Consider the following 15360-nt stretch of genomic DNA (forward strand, 5'->3'; position numbering starts at 1 on the left):
AGATTTATCTTTTTTGATTGAATTCTATTTGACAAAATTTGCATACGAATTTTCTTGTTAGGAATAGAAATTTATTTTACATTGTTAGACAAATTTATTGTCCTTCCAAATTAGAGACATTTTCATATCCCTTGATTTCTATGAAATGATATATACGTTCTTGGTCAATATTGGGAAAAATAACAGGATGTGATGTTTGTCATTCTGTTTGTAATTCATAGACATAATATTTTAGGACCCAACGCAGAATATGCGTTTCTGATCAGCATAAAATTCTACAACTATTTGCGTATGTCAGCCTGTGGTAATCGGTATAATTTTTTAAAGGATCAACTTAGATGGTAAGGATGTTTTGTCCGATATTATTATTTGTGTTTAATAAATAATATATATATATATATATAAAATTATATTATTATTATATAAAATTTTTGAAAATGTCGTGTTATATATTTTTTTATTTCAAAATGAAACATTATTGAAATAACTGTGCAAATATATCTCCGAATTGTCTGATCAAAATATTAATTTTTAATAACGAAGTTGTTTTTAAAACGGAAAATTTTAAATTGAAAATTTAAGGATAACCAATTATTTCTCGCTCTGTAAAGAGAGGCAAAAAAACACTCGCAATATTTTGTTATTTCAAAACACATACAATCATATGTTTTGAAATAACAATTCCCAACATACCAAAAATACAATACAGCTTGAGAATAATATTATGAAAATAGTTTATCATAAGAATTTTTCAACAATGCTAGAGAAAAACTTTTTTGCACAAACTTTTCTCAAATCTGTCCTTTGTTGACAAATTTGTTTTGATTTTTTTTTGTGAAAATTGTCGACAAAAAAAATATTTTCTTTGGTTAAAATCAAAATCACGCGAATTTAAGACCCATTTCTGGACGAAACTCTAAGGTAATGATGAATAATAAATCTGGGAATCTGTAGTGTATATTATTTCAATCTCATTTCAGAATAGAGGCGTCAAAAAGTTGCAAGAATTCAAGAGAAGTGAAGAATTAGTGGAGGAGATGCGGAAGCTCAAATAAGGGGAAAGAAATCATCTAGGTATCAATGCAACAGGAGGCAGCGACAGCTGGGATGGCGATCAATGAATGAAATGTGTAAAATAATTAAAAAATAAATATTTTATACCATTGAAAAAATAAGCTTGATATAATATTACTTTCGTAAGCTTATTCTGCAATTACAAGAATAAGCTTATGAATAAGGGTTCCCTTCCGATTATTCTATAATTGTTAAACAAGCATTTTTCAATACATTCTCAAGATTTTCTCAAGCTTAAGGCTTATTTTTGAAAGCTTATTAAAATATTATTCTCAAGTCAATTTGGTATGTTGGGAAAATATTGCAAGTGCTTTTTTTGCCTCTCTTTACAGAGAAAGAAATAATTAGTTGTCTTTAAAGTTTCTATTTTCAAAACAACTTCGTTGGTAAAAATTAATATTTTGAAAAGACAAATCGGAAATATATTTGCACAATTATTTCAATTATGATTCATTTTTAAATAAAACAAGTAAAAGAGCTGTATGTTCGGCCTGACCGAAATTTGAATACCCTCCACAGTTTGAAACGAATTTTGCAATTTTAAAAAAAATAAAATCCGTTAAAAATTCTTTTAAAATCTTAAAAATACCGAATGTTGCCGTTTTATTAGGGCCAAAACGACGACATGGACCTGCATAGGCAACTTTTGTCATAAACCATTACAATATTCAAATGCGAAACTTGAATAAAAACAAGTAAAAAAGCAGTAAGTTCGACCGGGCCGAACTTCGAATACTCTCCACCATTTGGAACGAATTAGAAAATATTCACAAAAATAATATCCATTGAAAATTCTGTTAAAATCTTTAAAATACCTAATATCGGAAGGTGCCGATATATGGGGGGATAAAGTACTCACAGGGAACTCCTTGTGTGGATTTTCAGATAATTCCATTGGGAAATGTGGCTAACGTCATCAAAATACCGAATATAGGGGGGGTACAGTTAAACGGGGGATATACGATATCGTGGACCTATATAGACAATTCCTTTTGAGGGGGTAAAATGTCCACAAGGGACTCCTTTTGTGGAATTTCAGACAATTCCATTGAAAAATGTGGATAAAATCATCAAAATACCAAATATCGGGGGTACCGTTATATGGAGGCTATACGATATTGTGGACCTATATAGATAATTCTCTGCCGAGGATAAAGTACCCACAAGGAACCCCTCGTGTGGAATTTCAGACAATTCCGTTGAAAAATGTGGCTGAAATCATCAAAATACCGAATATCAGAAGGTACCGTTATATGAGGGCTATACGATATCGTGGACCTTTATAGATAATTCTCTGCCGAGGTATAAAGTACCCACAAGGAACTCCTTGTGTGGATTTTCAGACAATTCCGATGAAAAATGTGGGTAAAATCATAAAAATACCGAATATCGGGGGGTACCGTTATATAGGGGATATACGATATCGTGGACCTATATAGACAATTCAGACAGACAATTCTTTTTGAGGGGGTCAAAATGCCCACAAGGGACTCCTTTTGTGGAATTTTAGACAATTCCATTGAAAAATGTGGATAAAATCATCGAAATACCAAATATCAGGGGAACCGTTATATGGGGGCTATACGATATAGTGGACCTATATAGATAATTCTCTTCTACTAGATAAAGTACCCGCAAGGAACTCCTTGTGTGGATTATCAGACAATTTCGTTGAAAAATGTGGCTAAAATCATCAAAATACCGAATATCGGGGGTACCGTTATATGGGGGCTATACGATATCGTGGACCGATATAGCCCATCTTCGAACTTGACCTGCCTGCAGACAAAAGACGGATCTGTGCAAAATTTTAGCTTCCTATCTTAATTCGTTTAGACTGTAGCGTGATTACAACAGATGGACAGACGGACGGACGGGGCTAAATCGTCTTAGAATTTTACGCTGATCAAGAATATATATACTTTGTTGGGTCTAAAATGATTATTTCGATGAGTTACAAACGGAATGACGAACTTAATACACCCTCCATACCTTTTTTGGTGGAGGGTATAAAAATCGGTGAATAATGTAACTAAAATCATAAAAATACCGAATATCGGGAGGTACCGTTATATGGGACAATACCAAAACGTGGACCTACATAGCCCATTTTAAATACCAAAAGTCCTGCAGACTTAATATACATTTGAGTAAAATTTTATTAATCTACTTCATTTCGTTCGGAAGCTAGAGTAATTTCTACAGACGGACGGTCATCGCTAAATCGAAATAGAATTTGATGCTGATCATGATTATATATACTTTGTCGGGTCTAAAATGTATATTTCGGAATGACAAACTTAATATACCCTCCATATTACGGTGGAGGGTATAAAAAAATTATATACATGTACTTATAAGTTAACATAATATAAGTTAAGTTAAGTAAACATAATTTTGATGTTAACCATCTAACTACCATCAAAGTTGACCCTTTAAAAAGTAATACCTATTACCACAGGCTGACATACAGACATATGCATATAGTCGTAGAATTTTACTCTGATCAAAAATTCATATCCTGGGTTGGGTCCTAAAAGATTATTTCTATGAATCACAAACAGAATGACAAACATCACATCCTGTTATTTTTCCCAATATTGACCAAGAACGTATATATCATTTCATAGAAATCAAGGGATATGAACATGTCTCTAATTTGGAAGGACAAAAAATTTGTCGATCAATATGAAATGAATTTATATTCCTAAAATGTGAATTCGTATACAAATTCTGTCAAATAGAATTAAATCGAACAAGATAATCTTAACAGTTGTAATTTTTACAATTTCGGAAATATTTGTTTCAAATATGTAGTAAGATATATTTATGTGTTCCAATATTTCTAACGGTGTCCCACTCTGACGAAAAATATAAATGGTCACATTAGTTATGACCCACACGCACATATATCGATGCGCTCAGTAGATGCACAAGACCACTTGAATGAGATGTCAAGCAGCCCTGCAATGTTCTCCATTCAATATTAGAATAGATAAGAACAATTGTGTGGCTGCGACTAGGTTTAGTTAGATTAGTTTCAGTAGCACTTAAGAAACATATTTTTAAATAAAATTAGATTTGAATCAACAGCCAAACCATTCGGTTGGTTTTCTTTTCTCATTCATTGTTGGTCCTTCGAGCCGGATTTGAACCAGCGACCTATATTTATTTATCATATCATATTTATTTAGGTCCGATAGGAAATAGACCAAATTGATCCATTCTTTTAAAACCCACTCCATAGAGGGTTAAGAGTTTGAAAATTCATAACAGATGTAAAAATATTTTTAATTAATCGAACATTGGTTGAGGGTATACATCTGTCGGAGAAACCGATCGATACTTTTTTACTTGTTCAACATATGTTTCCGTTAAATTATTTTTTGTTTGCTTATTATTGCAGACTTTTGATTACTAAATTTCATCATGGCCCATTCTTTTATCTTTTCTTTATAGTCCACTTTTGTTATCCCTTACTTTAGGAAAAGCGAAGGCTAAATTTCACATTATTGTATTCTCATTATTACATCTTCCCTTTAAAATATATGCATTTTTTTCAGTGGTGTGGCAATCAAATTAGCAATCATTTGTAAATGTAGCTGGTAGTCTCTGCACTTCGAATACTCTCCACCATTTGGAACGAATTAGAAAATATTCACAAAAATAAAATCCATTGAAAATTCTGTTAAAATCTTTAAAATACCTAATATCGGAAGGTGCCGATATATGGGGGGATAAAGTACTCACAGGGAACTCCTTGTGTGGATTTTCAGATAATTCCATTGGGAAATGTGGCTAACATCATCAAAATACCGAATATCGGGGGGTACAGTTAAATGGGGGATATACGATATCGTGGACCTATATAGACAATTCTTTTTGAGGGGGTAAAATGTCCACAAGGTACTCCTTTTGTGGAATTTCAGACAATTCCATTAAAAAAAGTGGATAAAATCATCAAAATACCAAATATCGGGGGTACCGTTATATGGAGGCTATACGATATTGTGGACCTATATAGATAATTCTCTGACGAGGATAAAGTACCCACAAGGAACCCCTCGTGTGGAATTTCAGACAATTCCGTTGAAAAATGTGGCTGAAATCATCAAAATACCGAATATCAGAAGGTACCGTTATATGAGGGCTATACGATATCGTGGACCTTTATAGATAATTATCTGCCGAGGTATAAAGTACCCACAAGGAACTCCTTGTGTGGATTTTCAGACAATTCCGATGAAAAATGTGGGTAAAATCATCAAAATACCGAATATCGGGGGGTACCGTTATATAGGGGATATACGATATCGTGGACCTACATAGACAATTCCCTCTCAGGCGGTGAAGTACTCACAAGGAACTACTTGTGTGGATTTTAAGACAATTCCATTGAAAAATGTTGCTAACATCATCAAAATACCGAATATCGGGGGGTACAGTTAAATGGGGGATATACGATATCGTGGACCTATATAGACAATTCTTTTTGACGGGGTAAAATGCCCACAAGGGACTCCTTTTGTGGGATTTCAGACAATTCCATTGAAAAATGTGGATAAAATCATCAAAATACCGAATATCGGGTGTACCGTTATATGGGGGCTATACGATATTGTGGACCTATAATATATATAAAGTACCTACAAGGAACTCCTTGTGTAGATTTTAAGACACTTCCGTTGAAAGATGTGGGTAAAATCATCAAAATACCGAATATCGGGGGGTACCGTTATGTGGGGGATATACGATATCCTGGACCTGTACAGACAATTCTTTTTGAGGGGGTCAAAATGCCCACAAGGGACTCCTTTTGTGGAATTTTAGACAATTCCATTGAAAAATGTGGATAAAATCATCAAAATACCAAATATCAGGGGAACCGTTATATGGGGGCTATACGATATAGTGGACCTATATAGATAATTCTCTTCTACTAGATAAAGTACCCACAAGGAACTCCTTGTGTGGATTATCAGACAATTTCGTTGAAAAATGTGGCTAAAATCATCAAAATACCGAATATCGGGGGTACCGTTATATGGGGGCTATACGATATCGTGGACCGATATAGCCCATCTTCGAACTTGACCTGCCTGCAGACAAAAGACGGATCTGTGCAAAATTTTAGCTTCCTATCTTAATTCGTTTAGACTGTAGCGTGATTACAACAGATGGACAGACGGACGGACGGGGCTAAATCGTCTTAGAATTTTACGCTGATCAAGAATATATATACTTTGTTGGGTCTAAAATGATTATTTCGATGAGTTACAAACGGAATGACGAACTTAATACACCCTCCATACCTTTTTTGGTGGAGGGTATAAAAATCGGTGAATAATGTAACTAAAATCATAAAAATACCGAATATCGGGAGGTACCGTTATATGGGACAATACCAAAACGTGGACCTACATAGCCCATTTTAAATACCAAAAGTCCTGCAGACTTAATATACATTTGAGTAAAATTTTATTAATCTACTTCATTTCGTTCGGAAGCTAGAGTAATTTCTACAGACGGACGGTCATCGCTAAATCGAAATAGAATTTGATGCTGATCATGATTATATATACTTTGTCGGGTCTAAAATGTATATTTCGGAATGACAAACTTAATATACCCTCCATATTACGGTGGAGGGTATAAAAAAATTATATACATGTACTTATAAGTTAACATAATATAAGTTAAGTTAAGTAAACATAATTTTGATGTTAACCATCTAACTACCATCAAAGTTGACCCTTTAAAAAGTAATACCTATTACCACAGGCTGACATACAGACATATGCATATAGTCGTAGAATTTTACTCTGATCAAAAATTCATATCCTGGGTTGGGTCCTAAAAGATTATTTCTATGAATCACAAACAGAATGACAAACATCACATCCTGTTATTTTTCCCAATATTGACCAAGAACGTATATATCATTTCATAGAAATCAAGGGATATGAACATGTCTCTAATTTGGAAGGACAAAAAATTTGTCGATCAATATGAAATGAATTTATATTCCTAAAATGTGAATTCGTATACAAATTCTGTCAAATAGAATTAAATCGAACAAGATAATCTTAACAGTTGTAATTTTTACAATTTCGGAAATATTTGTTTCAAATATGTAGTAAGATATATTTATGTGTTCCAATATTTCTAACGGTGTATTCATAAAAATATCCAACAGCACCTTCCTCATCCACTGCTCGAACAAAACTAAATATTCTCCTAAAACCAATTTGACAATTGTGTTGATGAACACACAGATATCCCATGGGATACTCTTGGCCTACCCCTGCTTTATAGTCATGGTAGAATAATACAGGTAACAGCAAGTTCGGCGAGGGAAAACACAAAGATCCTATGAACGAACCCTAATGGGGGCGAACAACTGAAAATGAGGTGTTGGAACATTTTCTATGCCACTGTAAAGCGACTATAAAGAGTACTACAAGACTTAAGTTGGATATATTCTCCCTACTTAATATGGAGCCGTGGGAGATAGATTCATATAGAACATATCAATCTGCACTTGATCTGACCCAATTTGACCATATCAATTGCACTTACTTCTTCTTCTGCAAATTTCAGCTGATCCTTCAGATCGGATTCCCGTTCTACCGAGTCCTGTAGATCTCGCATCAACTGTTGAGGATCCTCTTGGGATCCACCTCGGGTCAGCGACTCCCTGGTGAATCTGGCATCAGCAGATGTTGATTTTCCCAAGGCTCCCAGCATTGGAGCCTTCTTCTTACCTGGATTTCGTAGTTCTTCCGCTTCAGACTGCAAGCAATAAGAGAACCATCAAGATTACAACACCCCAATACCACCTCAAACAACTCAACTATTACCTGTAATTTCTTCGACAATTCCTGCGAGAAACGCAACTCGTCTTCCAATTGCTTGATTCGAGCCTGCAGTTCAGCATTGCCGCTGTTCTGACGTTCCAACTCCAGCGATTCAATTTTGCGCTCACACTTTTTCAACTTGAAGCTCAGTATGCGGCAATTCTTTGTCGTCTTTTCGAGGTCCTTTTGCAAATTGGTTTTTGCCTTGACATCATCCTCACGGAATGTGTCCTGCAGTTCATCCATTTCGGCTTGCAGGTTCATTATCTCTTTCTTGGCCTCCTGGTTCTCTTCCATCAGCTCTTCGCATATTTGTTCGGCAGCCTGCAATTTTCGACGTAACTCATTCTCGGCGCTCTTCGGATTATTCTCCAGCTCTTTCATGCGGGTATTCAGTTTTCGCTTCTCCTCGGTAACTTTTTCCAGCTGTTCCTTAAGTTCGTTGACTTTCTGCTGCAGCATCAGGGCTTCGGAGGCGGCAGTGCGGTTTGGAGCCATGTCAATTGAAGCCAGGCGTCTTAACAAAATGTCGCTCTTTTCCCTTTCGGCCTTTTCGGCGCGTTGTTTCATGGCTTCCAGTTCCTTGCGCAGATTCTTTAGCTCATCCTGGGTGTCGTGCATCTCTGGACTTTCGGTCATCATCGACATGTTGTCGTTGCTGGGCTTCTTGCCTTGGTAGCTGTTATCTTTTATGTTGAGCATGAACGCTATATCCTGAGCAGTTTTTTGTCGATCGGCCTCCTTTCGGCGTGCGGCCGAAGACGACGACGATGTTGTTGCCGAAGCTGTAGATGTGGATGTGGATGTTGTAGTGGAGGACGACGAGGTAGTCTTTAGTTTGGTGGGAGTTGCTTTGGCAGGTACTGGCGGTAAGGCGGATTTTGAATCAAAAGCTGGAGCCGATGTTGGGCGTGCAGTCGATGTGGATGATGTCGTTGAACTGGACGAGGAAGAAACCTTCTTAGGGGGCAAAGCCGCATTTTTTGTTGCACTGCTACTGCTGCTGTTACTGGCACCGGCACTTGCTGACGACAAGGATTTTGTGCGTTCAGGCCGATCTGGGGGTGTTTTGCTTTCTCCATTTTCATTGCTGCTTTCCCTGTAAAGGAAATCCAATGAAAACGCTCAATAAGAAATTTTCAAGTTTAAAATGTCAATACCCACCCTTCGTTCTTTCGTGGCAACGACCGTTCACGACTCGACTCTCGGGAATTTTGACTCCTCTGTTTTTTCAACAGATTCATTTTCCTCACCCTTTCGGCCAAACTATCGGTCGACAAAATTACCAAATCCTCTGGAATATTTTTCGAAGATGAAGACGGTGTCGATGCCGAACTTTGAAGCAATGAATTTTCCACCTGGAAAATTGATTTAAGATTGGGAGCACAGTTTAGGGACAACGTTACTCACCTCCTTCAGATCCAACGTTGTCGTGTGACGCCTCTGTGGAACCGGCAATTTGATGGTGACGTTGACCTCGTTGTCATCAGCGGCCGCTGCCGGCTTGCCACTGGAACGGGGCGTGGCCCGTGCCTTGTCATCGGCCTCGTCGATGTCGGGCGTCGAGGCCCATGACTGTGGCCGTTTCTTCAGCTCTACATTGAAGTGGACAACTTTGGTTGAGTAAACATTCGCAGAGACGGCGGTGCATGCATGCGTTGCACAAAACAGTACGTTACGTTTACGAGAGTGTGCGTGTGTGAGTAAAGTAAATTGCGGTTGGCCGTAATGTGCAATTGTGGTATTATTTGTGGTAAATGTTCATATTTGTCATTAGTCACCAATCAAACCATTTAAAATATTGTTAAATTACGATATGGCCGGGCGAACGAGGGTGCGAGCCAAAACAACCATTCAGCGTACCAAACCATGGAGTGGTGGACGCAAAAACGGACGGAGGCGGCCAATTACACAAATTCCAGTGATATTATTTTTTGTTTTATTTGTTTGTGTGGAAACACACACAGGCGAGCGAGCAGTCGACCACATATCGAATCGTGTAAAACATGAAGTTATGTCGCAAAGTAGTAGTGATGGTAGTAGTGGTAGTGGTAGCATAGTAGTGGTAGTAGTAGTAAAAGAAATTACGGTGGTAGTAAAAGTTGAAAAATAAATCGTGGTTATGATGATGGCGATGATGACATTGGTGGCCGCACATCACACGTAAGGCGATAATGCACAGAAACGATACGAGAACAAAATAATGAATGTCAGTTAATTTGAGAAACACAATTACGGGCGCAGTAGTGAACAATTTCAGAAGAAGTTCGATATTCCAGTTCTAAAACGAATACGCTGTTTGTAATTCAGTTTATTTTTATACCCTACACCACAAGGTGTTCAGGGTATTATGTCTTTGTGCATTTGTTTGTAACAGGCAAAAGGAAACGAGATAGACCCATAGTTCCTTTTGATGATCTGCATAGAATCACTTTCTGAGTTGATTTATGCATGTCAGTCCGTCTGTCCGTCCGTCCGTCCGTCCGTCCATGTATTCTTGTGAACAAAATGCAGGTCGCATTTATTATCCGATTGAGATGAAATTTTGCAAACAACATTTGTTTGGCCCAAGGACGAACCCTATTGAATTATTGGAGATAATCGGTAAAAAGTTAGATATAGAGCCCATATATCTTCGTCCGATTTGCCTTTTATTGTGCACCAAACGTGTAATATCAGCCCGAATAGTATGGAATTTTGCACATACAACCAAATTAGGCCTGAAAATAAGTACGCCAAATTTTATCGAAATCGGTTCAGATATAGCTATAGCTCCCATATATATTGTTCATCCGATTTGTTATTTTTGTCCTCCGCAGCCGTAATATGCACTCTGTAACAACAATATTTGGGGAAATATATCAAATGCAGCTCAGAAATACCTTTGCTAAATTTTATCGAGATCGGTTCAGATTTGGATATATCTCCCATATATAACTTCGTCCGATTTACCATTAATTGTGCACCAAACGTCTAATATTTGTCCAAATGGGATGGAACATACGACCGAATTTAGTCTAGAAGGTAGTATGCCAAATTTGGTGAAGATCGGTTCAGATATAGTTATAGCTCCCATATATATTGTTCATCCGATTTATTGTATTTGTTACCCACTGCCGTAATATGCACTCCGTATCAACGATATTCAGGGAAATATATCAAATACAGCTCAGAAATATCTTTGCCAAATTTTATCGAGATCGGTTCAGATTTGGATATAGTTCCCATACATATTTTTATCCGATTTCAAATTAATTTCGCACCAAATAGGCAATACAAGTCCGAATTTAAAAGATACAAATGCTTCGGCATATTTAGTCCTTTGAATTTTAAATTATAACTATAATCATAGCGTGTATGATTGAATTCTCCCATAAAAACTTTTAATTATTAAGTGGAGCTCAACTAAATTAGCAAAATGGTGTAGGGTATCATAAAATCGGCCCCGCCCGACTTTAGGACTTTCTTTACTGGTTTCATGTTAGACCCCACACAAAATACAAATATATTCTTGATGAGCGTAAAATTTCATGTCCAACTAGGCAGCAGGCAGGTTCATTTCGTGAATGGGCCCATGTCGGTTCACGTTTTCGTATAGCCCCCATACTACGATACCTTCTGTTATTCTTTATTTTAGGGATTCAGTACTTAGAGGTCGTAATGAGTTTTAACGGTTTTACAGTTTGCAATGGGATCAAAGTCCGGTGGCAATAGCTTGCCCGAATAGATCCATATTTTCTAATATCGCTTTATTGCGGTATCTTCGAATAGTCTATACTTTAGCCAGATTTTTTTAAAAATTGCCCAGGTAATATCATGCTACCATGCTATCCTTGGTACAATTACATTTTTTTCTTTTATGTCCCTTCATTGTCAAATTTATATTTTGTAGTTCGTTCTTAAATATGGGCGTACGCCGAACTATGAATACCCTCCACCATTTGGGACGAATTAGAAAATTTTCAAAAAATAAAATCCATTTAAAATTCTGTTAAAATCTTTAAAGTACCTAATATCGGAAGGTGCCGATATATGGGGGGATATACGATATTATGGACCTATATAGACAAATCTATGTCTGGGGGTAAAGTACTCACAAAGAACTTCTTGTGTAGAATTTCAGACAATTCCTTCGAAAAATTGTCAAAATACCGAATTTTGGGGGGTACCGTTATATGGGGGATATACGATATCGTAGACCTATATAGAAAATTCTCTTCCAAGGTAAAAAGTACTCACAACGAACTCATTGTGTGGAATTTCAGACAATTCCATGGGAAAATGTGGCTGATATCATCAAAATACGGAATATCGGGGTACCGTTATATGGGGGATATACGATATCGTGGACCTATATGGACAATTCTCTTTCAGGGGGTAAAATACCCACACAGAATTCCTTTTGTGGAATTTTAGACAATTTCTAAACTCGTCAAAATACCGAACATCGGGGGGTACCGTTATATGGGGGCTATACGATATCGTGGACTCATATAGACAATTCTTTTTCATGGAGTAAAGTACTCACAAGGGACTCCTTTTGTGGAATTTCAGACAATTCTATTGAAAAATGTGGGTAAAATCATCTAAATACCGAATATCGGGGTACCATTATATGGGGGCTATACGATGCTCATCTTCGAACTTGACCTGTCTGTAGACAAAAGAGAGATTTGTGCAAAATTTTGGCTCCTATCTATTGAAGTGAAGTGTATATTAAAATTTACAATACATTTTCCCGCGAAGCTTTTAGCTTGTCTGCAGGATAAATTCGTTTTGACTGTAGCGTGATTACAACAGACGGACAGACGGACGGACGGGGCTAAATCGTCTTAGAATTTTACGCTGATCAAGAATATATATACTTTGTTGGGTCTAAAATGATTATTTCGATGAGTTACAAACGGAATGACGAACTTAATATACCCTCCATACTATGTATGGTGGAGGGTATAAAAAAAATAATCTGATAAGTCATGTAAGACTTAATTATGGAATGGTTGAATGAAACCTAACCTTGTCTGCTACAATACAGGTAAACAATTCGCATCTCTCATTTATAGTCTAGTTGACATTAAATGCGTTTCCAGAAATTGCAAGTGTAAGTTTTCGTTGCAGTACAGAATTCAGATAGCAGATATTGTCAAGATGTTGGCAATATTTTCAGCTGGTAGTTTTGCGGATATGATCCTTAAAGGCGGACCTAAAGTAAAAACTCATTTAGATAAAGGGTTTGAAATATTTATATTTATATGTTTAAGTCCAAGAACAGAGAAATAAATTTTGGTATTCCTGAGATATGGAATGTAAAACAGCTTTAACGTGCCAAAGAACATTTATTATTTTTGTAAAATCTACCACTCGTCATAGGAAAATATTTTAGGTATGAAAATATATTTTATTTGAAAAATTACAAGGTCAAGTTCGTCAGAAAAGGGTTGCCAAATTCAAATTAGCAAATGTGTTTACCTGTGTTGTTTTGCCATAAAAAATTGTTTCCAATTTGGTATTTGAATCTCACAATAGCAAAAACTTATGTAGATGGAAAATGTCTATGTAGTTTCACGATTTGGTACCGCACTTTATGGCATTTTGAAGACTTTTACTTTAATCTGCAACGGATTTCACTGGCAACAAGTAAACTACATTAAGTTCGGCCGAGTATCTGGATTCACAGTTTATTGTAACTACGGGACCTAATGAAGAAGTTACGTAACCACCGGCAACTTTCCATTTGAAGATCAACCCGTCAGACTTTTGTCATTTCCTTACTGTTACAACGCGGTTTACTTTTAATTCATTGCCAACTTTTCCAACACTTTTTCTGAAATTGTTCCACTGTGCAAATTATCCAACTGCTTCAGTACCAACTAATTTAACTACAAACAAAATAAACTGATTATTTCTAAAATATATGTACGTATGTATGTGTGTAATGCATTTGTGCCAAATACTACCAAAAGAAACAAGACATGCTATAAATTTTGTTAGAGAATTTGGAAAATCAGTTGTAATTAATTAATCGTTGCTATAGGAGAGGAAAATGGTTCCTCTCTTTCTCTTCCATACCAATATCATTGCTACTGCCATTCAGGGACGACAAGTTTTGCGTTGAAGTCCACGTTCGTGAAGATGGCCTTAGAGAGAAAGGTTTGAGAAGTATTATAAATTTAAAAGAGCGGGAAGTTGTATTCCTTACCTTGAATTCAGGCCATCGGAGAGATTTGGCGATGATGCAGCTACATCTTCGATGCCTCTTCGTCCACCATGCTCTTTGTAGTCACGAAAACAGCGCTTGCATCTCGTCGGATACCGGGTCTGTGGATGAAAGCCCAAGGGACATAGCTGATCTCCTTTCAGTGATGGATATAAATGATGCATTTAATTAACGGATAAACTTTCAAACTCAAAGACATATGTATGGGTCCTACAAAAGGAAAGACAAAAGTGAAGGATGTTCAGCTGATAGAATGGCAAAAAAGAAAAAATATAAGTAAAACAAGGCTCTGCACTCTAAATATGTTAATGAATTTTCGTTTCTTAACTTGGCTCTCTGACTAAAATATTTTATTTAAGCTTTTACCAATTAGAGTACAAGGGGTTAACGGTTTTGTTTTAGAAGCATGTATCTCCTTAAAAAGTAGATACGATATGCAATATTTAGTTTTTAGATAGCTTCATAACTTATCTCAATATTATTGATCTTCTACATCCACCACGAAATTGTCTTCAAAACGTTCTGAGTCTAAACTATTGAATAATTGACCATATGTCAAAGGTTTTATTTCATACCCATGATCGAGTGCTTTTCCCAAGAAAATTATGTGATTCAGAATCGAGGTTTTCTAAATTGTGTAATTTTGAACAGATGAACACATTTTTTATTCTATGGTTTATTACATGGAACTAGTGCACTTTCTTGCTATAACATTACAAACTTTGGACCTGTTTGAGCCTAAACGTGGCTATAGGTCAAAATGTGTCGAGGATAAGGCCATAACTTCTGAGGTAGTCGAAATAATTTAAGAGTGAACGCTTCGCTTTTCAACGATGCTCTCATTTAATAACTTTTACAAAGAGAATTTTCCTTGCGCAACTCCAGATATGCTGTCATACATTCTTACACTGGCCGAATATGGAAAGTAGACGCTAAGATTCCCATTAAATTAATTTCAACCCATCATACATAGAATGGAGCGCATATTAATTTCGTCTTTGTACCCCCACACCGTACTTTGGATCGTATATTAAATTTGTCATTCCTTATTTAACTCATCGACAAAATAATCTAAGACCCAAAAAAGTATGTATCATGGTAGAATTAAGTAGGTAAAGTCATACAATCATATGTTTACAATTTTTCCAAAATTATTCGTTTGAAAACATCTCACTGTCCAAATTTATATTTACAAATCCGTAGTATGCATAG

At 36.3% G+C, this 15360-nt stretch overlaps 1 protein-coding gene and 1 long non-coding RNA gene across 5 annotated transcripts in view; one reads left to right on the top strand and one right to left on the bottom strand.

The window, feature by feature from the left end:
* The window catches only part of LOC131805125 (rootletin), a 90703-nt gene that overhangs the window by 12079 nt on the left and 63264 nt on the right, over positions 1–15360 (bottom strand). For 2 of the 4 annotated variants that reach the window (XM_059128384.1, XM_059128386.1), the window contains exons 2-7: positions 14131–14358; positions 14001–14068; positions 9342–9526; positions 9096–9289; positions 7935–9030; positions 7654–7866 (exon numbers count right to left, since the gene is read on the bottom strand). In XM_059128384.1, the coding sequence (XP_058984367.1) occupies positions 7654–7866; positions 7935–9030; positions 9096–9289; positions 9342–9526; positions 14001–14068; positions 14131–14312 (1938 nt within the window). In that variant the 5' untranslated portion in view covers positions 14313–14358. Of the gene's footprint in view, positions 1–7653; positions 7867–7934; positions 9031–9095; positions 9290–9341; positions 9545–14000; positions 14069–14130; positions 14359–15360 lie in introns of all 4 variants that reach the window. The other 2 variants (XM_059128385.1, XM_059128383.1) reach the window with 1 other exon arrangement.
* LOC131805126 (uncharacterized) lies at positions 627–1175 on the top strand. Its single transcript, XR_009343522.1, has 2 exons — positions 627–921; positions 981–1175. It is a non-coding gene; the product is annotated as an uncharacterized LOC131805126 (long non-coding RNA).

The sequence above is a fragment of the Musca domestica genome, unplaced genomic scaffold, assembly GCF_030504385.1.
Source record: "Musca domestica strain aabys unplaced genomic scaffold, Musca_domestica.polishedcontigs.V.1.1 5, whole genome shotgun sequence".
In the NCBI taxonomy this organism is placed as follows: Eukaryota; Metazoa; Arthropoda; class Insecta; order Diptera; family Muscidae; genus Musca; species Musca domestica.